The sequence below is a fragment of the Phallusia mammillata genome, chromosome 2, assembly GCF_965637545.1.
Source record: "Phallusia mammillata chromosome 2, kaPhaMamm4.hap1.1, whole genome shotgun sequence".
In the NCBI taxonomy this organism is placed as follows: Eukaryota; Metazoa; Chordata; class Ascidiacea; order Phlebobranchia; family Ascidiidae; genus Phallusia; species Phallusia mammillata.
The window spans coordinates 599,535-606,952 of record NC_137253.1 but is presented as its reverse complement, the minus strand read 5'-3'; the positions used below and the strand labels follow the sequence as shown (position 1 = coordinate 606,952).

General features: G+C 37.2%; 1 protein-coding gene and 1 long non-coding RNA gene across 4 annotated transcripts; one reads left to right on the top strand and one right to left on the bottom strand.

Moving 5' to 3' along the window:
* Positions 1-1,376: 1,376 nt before the first annotated feature.
* LOC145213902 (uncharacterized) lies at positions 1,377-2,890 on the bottom strand. Its single transcript, XR_013856914.1, has 2 exons — positions 2,411-2,890; positions 1,377-2,192 (listed from the first exon to the last, which is right to left on the bottom strand). It is a non-coding gene; the product is annotated as an uncharacterized LOC145213902 (long non-coding RNA).
* Positions 2,891-4,481: 1,591 nt separating this feature from the next.
* LOC145214356 (uncharacterized) lies at positions 4,482-6,979 on the top strand. 3 transcript variants are annotated; one of them, XR_013857028.1, is made up of 5 exons: positions 4,482-4,609; positions 5,204-5,374; positions 5,838-6,023; positions 6,087-6,520; positions 6,752-6,979. XR_013857028.1 is itself a non-coding variant. In XM_080082870.1 (5 exons), the coding sequence occupies exons 1-5, from the start codon at positions 4,564-4,566 to the stop codon at positions 6,760-6,762; spliced, it is 540 nt and encodes a 179-aa protein (XP_079938996.1). In that variant the 5' UTR covers positions 4,482-4,563; the 3' UTR covers positions 6,763-6,979. The 3 variants fall into 3 exon arrangements, 2 of the variants coding, with proteins under 2 accessions (XP_079938996.1, XP_079938995.1); XM_080082870.1 differs by having other exon boundaries at positions 6,087-6,212; XM_080082869.1 differs by having other exon boundaries at positions 6,087-6,979.
* The last annotated feature ends 439 nt before the right edge of the window (positions 6,980-7,418 follow it).

Below are 7,418 nucleotides of genomic sequence, written 5' to 3'. Positions count from 1 at the left end.
GGCTTTAACGTGTTTGAGACCACTAACGGCTTGAGGTATATGTAAACGGTTTTTACACGCCAACTCTAAACAACATTCAGTAAACGCTTGCAAAATATCGTTAAAATCTTATCATAACGTCGAAAATGAGAGGCGTACATCATAGGCGAATACATGACATAACCGCTTTAAAAATGATTTTTGAGCTGTCGAATTATGTAGCCTATAAAAGCTCCAGATGACAAACGGTTTAAGGTAAACGCAAACGGCTTTTACAGGTCAACTCTAAAATACATCCAGTAAAGGCATACAAAATATCGTTTAAATCTGATCATAACCTCGTAAATGAGAGGCGTGCATCATAAGCGAATGCAGGGCATGACCGCTTTAATAATAATTTTGCGCTGTCGAATTATGTAGCCTATAGAAGCTCCAGATTTTAAACGGTTTAAGATAAACACAAACGGTTTTCACAGGTCAACTCTAAGATACATCCAGTAAAGGCATACAAAATATCGTTTAAATCTGATCATAACCTCGTAAATGAGAGGCGTGCATCATAAGCGAACGCAGGGCATGACCGCTGTAAAATGATTTTTGCGCGGTCTACCCATATAGCATGTACAGGCTCCAGATTTTAAACGGTTTAAAGCTATTATCACATTTAAACGATGTTTTGTATGCGTTTACTAGCTGTATTTTGGAGTTGACCTGTGAAAACCGTTTGTGTTTATCTTAAACCGTTTAACATCTGGAGCTTGGATACCATTGTCGACAGCGCAAAAATCATATTTAAAGCGGTCACGCCCTGCATTCGCTTATGATGCACGCCTCTCATTTACGAGGTTATGATCAGATTTAAACGATATTTTGTATGCCTGTACTGGATGTATTTTAGAGTTGACCTGTGAAAACCGTTTGTGTTTATCTTAAACCGTTTAACATCTGGAGCTTGTACCTATACCATTGGTTGACTGCGCAAAAATCATATTTAAAGCTGTCACGCCCTGCATTCGCTTATGATGCACGCCTCTCATTTATGAGGTTATGATCAGATTTAAACGACATTTTGTATGCCTTTACTGGATGTATTTTAGAGTTGACCTGTGAAAACCGTTTGTGTTTATCTTTAACCGTTTGTCATCTGGAGCTTTTATAGGCTACATAATTCGACAGTCCAAAAATCATTTTTAAAGCGGTCATGCCCTGCGTTCGCTTATGATGCACGTCTCTCATTTACGAGGTTATGATCAGATTTTAACGATATTTTGCAAGCGTTTACTGAATGTTGTTTAGAGTTGGCGTGTAAAAACCGTTTACATATAGGCTACCTCAAGCAGTTAGTGGTCTCAAACACGTTAAAGCCTGTACCAATGAAAATGATGAAACACCAAATGCACAGTGAGGACAACACTTTATTGATGGAAAAAGCACCTTATGAAACCAATTTCCACACTTCAACATTTTCAAGTTGAGTCCCATAGTTATATGAAAGCAGAAATAAATGGGAAGAGAATAAATAATTACATTCATAGCAATTGGTTGATTGGTCAGTTAAAACCTGCATTTACAAGTACATAGTACATACTAAACAAGGATCTTTAAGTAAACAGACTAAAATAAAACAAAAAGGTGAAACAATATTGTACAGCTGAAAATGTAATGATTTGCTGAATTATTAAGAAAATTAAACCGGATATCATGTGAAAAATGAGGTTGAACCACCCAATTGTTACAACATGCTATCATGCAGACTACTGGTCAAAACTAGAGGTTCTCGATTTATGTCTGATGAATCACTTCACTGTCCGATTCTACATCAGAGTGCAAAACATTCTCAGAATTTACATGAGACCATAATCACCATGGAGGTAAAATAATATCAACGCCTACAAATGTTTGAATACAAATTCTTAATTTGGGTATAAGAACTAATAAATAAACTTGCAGGCAGGTAGAACAGTGGAAAAGAAATGACACATATTCCGATTTGATTCATGTAAAACTAAAGTATGTGGTGCATATCTCGACATACAATTTTCTCCTGTGAGGCAAGTAACAGGTTGTATACATCAATGATTTTGCTGACACTTTAAGAGAGAGCTGTTTTTGTCGACAAAATTCTTCCGCAATGAAAGACTTTCTTCAATTTTTTTGATATGGAATGTTTCTGTTGATTTTTTCAAGCTTTAAGTATTTTTCCAGATGGTGAACTGCAATAAAAAAATAAAGATAAAGTGTATGCTCATTTGACTTGACAATTATGGGTTAAACAAAAGAGGCTTGAGTTTAGTCACCAATAAGCAAGTGTTATAAAACAGAGTTAATATTCAATATTAGGGGTTTTAACTGTGCTAAAATTCAAAATAACATCAGCCAGAGATACAGAAAGTGTTGAGTTTAGAAAGGCAGTAACAAGACAGCCACTTACTGTGAATCACTTCAATTCAAATCCAATCTACAAGCCCTCATATGACAGTGTGCTGGTCCTCACTTTGCTTCATATAAAGGTAATAACGTGAAATTCTTCTCACTGAAAGGTCTCTTTGCATTGCTTCATTGCCAGAACCTTGATGCCAATCAGGTACTTCAATCTTGATTCTTGGCTCATTTTAGTGTTTAACATATTCATTTTACAGCTTAGAATGCATTTGTTTTTGTCTTGCTGTTTTACAATTAACTGCCATTTTGATATAAAACCCAATTTACCTGCGATTATTATCACAGCAAAAATAATATTTGCCAATAAAAAACAAATTTAATGCTCCACTGCCATTACCGATAAAACCGTCCGCAATCGGGCTGTGTTATAACACAGGTTCTAAAGATTCTAATCCCGCCCGATAAGAAACGCATTATTCTGCGTAACACAGCCGATTTTAATCGGGGACTTCCAGACGGATCGGGTGAAATATTGTATTGTATTGTATTAATTTTGAAACCGTGCATGAAAATGGTACATAGGAATACGAAAACACTACACTAGCGCCACGGAATCGGAAACAAGTAATTCCTTTTTTTTGTTACTTACGTTGCACTGTTTAAAAACATTTGACATTTGTGAAGTGTTAAACTCATAAACTGCTGTACTGAAATCTAGGGAAGAACAATCACCAAATTATTTGCCACAAAGCTCCGGCAACATTTTGGCATAAAATATCTTCTGGTGATAGTTAGTTGACTTAGTTTTATCTCAATTCTCAAATAACTTTTTGGTCTGAAAGGATGCAGGAATTCTGCAGTACTGTTGGGCCGTTAGTAAAATAAAAAATACCTATGATGCCACCGACTTCACGAAAAGGTTGTGCGTCCCTTAGCTTACTTTGCTAAACAAGGTATTTTGTAAAGTTTGGTCGGTCCGCGTTCTAAACGCATTAACGGAGTTTTACAAACCTAATTTTATAACAAATAGGTTTTTCGAAGCAGTAAATTTCAAGCAAAGTTACATCAAGTGCAAACAGGTAACTTATAAGTATTAATTTAGTCCAGGGGTTCCCAACCTATGGTACGCGTACCACTAGTGGTACGCGAAGGTTTTTCAGGTGGTACGCGAGTAGCTTCTATTTTTTTAACAAAAACCGGAATTCACAACTCTATATTTTGTTTATCTGATTTTCTTGCAGAACAACTAATAGACCAATTGGTGGACAGTAAACTAAAACCTCATTATATTTAGTTGTGGTACTTTAGTGTTATTTTAGTAAGCCAATATTCTTCTTCTGAATAAAAGATGATTCTTTCAAATTAGTTGTTCTGCAGGAAGTGGTACGCGTGGCAGTACAGAGCGTCCAAGTGGTACGAGATCGTAAAAAGGTTGGGAACCACTGATTTAGTCGGTATAATTTTATGTAAAATAATATTTCTTGAACGTATAAACGTTAAACTCGTGGTTGTAATCACATGTACGTAATGTTTTGGGGTGTTTGCGGTAGCTTACGTAATTCTTAGTCTAAACGTGACATTACGAAAGGTTCGCTAGGATATAGGGTCGCTAGTTTATGCTAATGCTATTTCTAAGAAACCGTTGCATAAAGTTAACGGTGCCATAAACGAAAAGGGCACTCGAGATGTACGGTTGGAAGTTATGGGGGAAAACCTCGCAAAAGTATTGTGATAATGTAAATTATGTGGTGTCGTATTGAGTTTAAGGGTAGCCTAGTTGTAACCTTTAGACTGTCGCTGGTGTGTGTAAAATAGCTCTTGTTGTTACTTGCTTGTTTGAGCGCACGCTTAACACCAACGACATCCGTTGTATTATGTAGCATAGCTCTATAACTAGTGTAAGAAACTATACAGAGTTTACATATTTGGGTTTTTACTGAAAGTGGCACATGGGATAGCCGCAATAAACGAATAAGTTTGGTTCGAAACAACACACAAACAAAGCGGGGTAGAGTTTCGATTTTTAGTTTCATGTCTAGCAGGATAATTAGGTGTAGGAGCAAGTCAGTGTCAAGAGGTTTCGTTGATTAATTTTTTTTCTTGATTTTTTTAGTGTGACTTTATATTGCAAAACATTGTAAGCTTGTGAGTTTGTAGTGAAACTGCTTTGTAACTTGCTGTTGCCAGTTCATCGGGCTGACAATGCTGCTGAAGATCGGGTTTTTGGTTTTGCTTCCTCTCTGCGAAGGTGAGAAGTTTATCATAAAATGTAAATTATGACAGAAATTTAATTTGCAATACTTGTACTTAAAACTAGAACCTTCCAAAGTTCGTAGCTTGGTGGATAAAAACTATAACGGGCCTGTTGTATATAATGTATATTGTAATAATTTAAGTTTTAGGGCGAATGACTTTTGTTTTTCATGGACTTAAAACGAGAGATGTAATTTACGCAGCAGTGAGGCGGGGTTTTTGCGCAATAGTGTTGAGTTTTGCAACACCGAGGTATAAAAAAAACGCGAGCAAAGTGCAAAGCACAATTTTCGCTTGTTCTAATTTGCTAAACACGGCGCCTTTGCTCAAAGCAATAAACGTTTTATGTTAACTGAGTTCCCACTACAATTGGTTACCAATTGATTGTGGGAATCATTCCCTGCTCCATTGCCATTGTTGCAACGATTTCCACCTTTCATTATATTTATTACCAGGTTAAAGTATATTTGTTCTTTATAAGATCGTCAACTGATTTTTACCTGGAAATAAAGATTTCCCAAACTTGCATTTTTGGTTACCACTTTGCATTTGGCGCAGCTGCGTGTTAAGATCCTATGTTGCTTTTCAGCATTCTGCAGCAATTTCTACCTGATAACTGCGACTTACCGGCCAATGATGTCGTTTGGACGAACAGGGATTGGTGGTAAAGTAGTTTTGCGTTGCAAGCCCGGATGGTGGGGAAACGGATCGGCGACTTGCATCGCGAAAAATATCTGGAAACGCAACATTACTTGTGCAGGTGTGTGTTTGAAATTGAAATTTGAAATTTGTCTTTTGAAATCTAAAAACGCTTTAACATCGAATTGCGATGACCCAATAAAATTAAGGACTTAAACATATAACCGATTCGTAATTTTTGTTTAAACTTGAAAGGCACAATAATTAGGTTGCTGATTTACAATTATATCTAAACTGTTACAAGACAAAGACTCTAGCTTGCAGGGAAATGTAAAATATGCGTTAAACTGTTTTGAATTAAATTTGCTTGTTGTAACGCGGGGCGTGTCTACTTAATGTTTTTTTGTTTGTAAAACAGGATGTCCGTAAAACCAACGTCATACATTTAGGGATAATCAAACTAGTTTCATGTTTTAAAGTTGTTGCCAACTCAAAGTTTTCGATAATAAGGCAAATCTTGTTATGTTAACTACACAGGAGATTGTTTTCGTTAAAATGTTGTTTAGACTTTTTGTTGTTTGAAGCCGTTTGCGAGGAGCTTCCCGAAAACGTGTGTTTCGTCAAAAACGGCGACGACTACAAGGTTTACAACACATCGGTTGGTGCGACGATGCCCACACGTTGCTGCGGTGCTGGCGGGATCGTTGTGAACAAGACCTGTCAATCAAATCGAACATGGTCGGGGAAGCCCCTACCCTGCGAACCCGAAGGTATTTACAAATCCGTGGCGAATTGTGTTCAAGTTGTTTGACCATAAATCTCTCGTTTTGCAGGTGCAGAAGAAGAAGGCAGTGATACCCTGTCGCCCGGGGCTATCGCCGGAATAGTCTGTGGTCTCGTCGCGTTTATATTTGTAATAGCTTTATTAAAGTGGTATTTCATCTTTCGGAACAACAGAGGTAAATTAACGAATCAAACTTGTAAGTCGGGCCGGGTTCAGGCTTGGGTTTTATTTGAAAAAAAACGGACTTTATTTAGGCCTGACTTTCCACTTTGAGTCAGTTAAAAAAATTACCCAGCTATAAATAGCCAGTTGCTGGACCTGACCTAATGTCAAACAGCCCTAGACCGCCTTGTTCAAGACCAATTGTCTATTGTGTTTGTTGTCTTGGTCTTTCCTGAGGCTTCAATGTATAGGCCTGTCAATCAAACTTTTGGGCCTGAACGGGCTACTAAAAATCGATTCGGGTTCGGGCTCCAATTTCAGGTCTGTTTACAACTCTGTAGCGAATATAATGCATCCAGAATTAGTGACTGTGTTTGTGAGCCATAAATTCGTCACTGTGCTTAGCGTTGACACATAACATTTACATCGGCAGTAAAGTCATGGTCCAGCCTAAAACAAAAGCTGTTCAGCAGTTCATGTTTGCCCTATTTCATATTTTTTGTGTTTATTAATTTTGACTTTCCAACCAATTTTATTTTGTTTGTTTTTCAGATATGCAGTGAGGAACGACAATTGCCTTTCAGCCATCTGCTTGATCGAGTTTTCGAAATGCACACTTTCGTCTGTCGTTTCATTATTTTTGTGTTTTCTTGCAATATTGTGTTTTAAAGTTCCCTATGTTATTTTTATGTCGTTAAAATAAAATTTACACTAAAGAATGGCTAGAAATGTTGCTTGAGTCGGTTTAAAACCACTTTGACTCTAGGCAAAACTATTCAAAAGCGCTTGCAGAAAGAATCCATCAGAGTAGAAAATAAATTTAAATCACGTAGCAAGTGCGAGATATAACTGTAAAAACAGTCATTGGACAAATGTAATTCGAAGTCAAATCTGTGCAGGGCGACCATAGGGCAGTGGCGTAACCCCTCCCAAATCTTCAAAGTTGTACATTGATAAACTTTAATTTAGTGTAGTTTCGTCCCTCATCATTGTGGTTTCGTCTATCAACTATCAAAGTAATATATAAATTACTAAAAATGACTTTTGTCACCAAATTGTAAGCCGAAATCCATGCTTTTTATAATTATGCAGACATGGAATAAATCAATAAAGCGTTTGGCTGCCCTGTCGAACCACCGTTCGGCAAGTCGCCTGTTTGGTAAAAGCACGCCGCGCGTTAACAAAAAGTTGTATAAGACCACAAATTATTTGGCCCCTC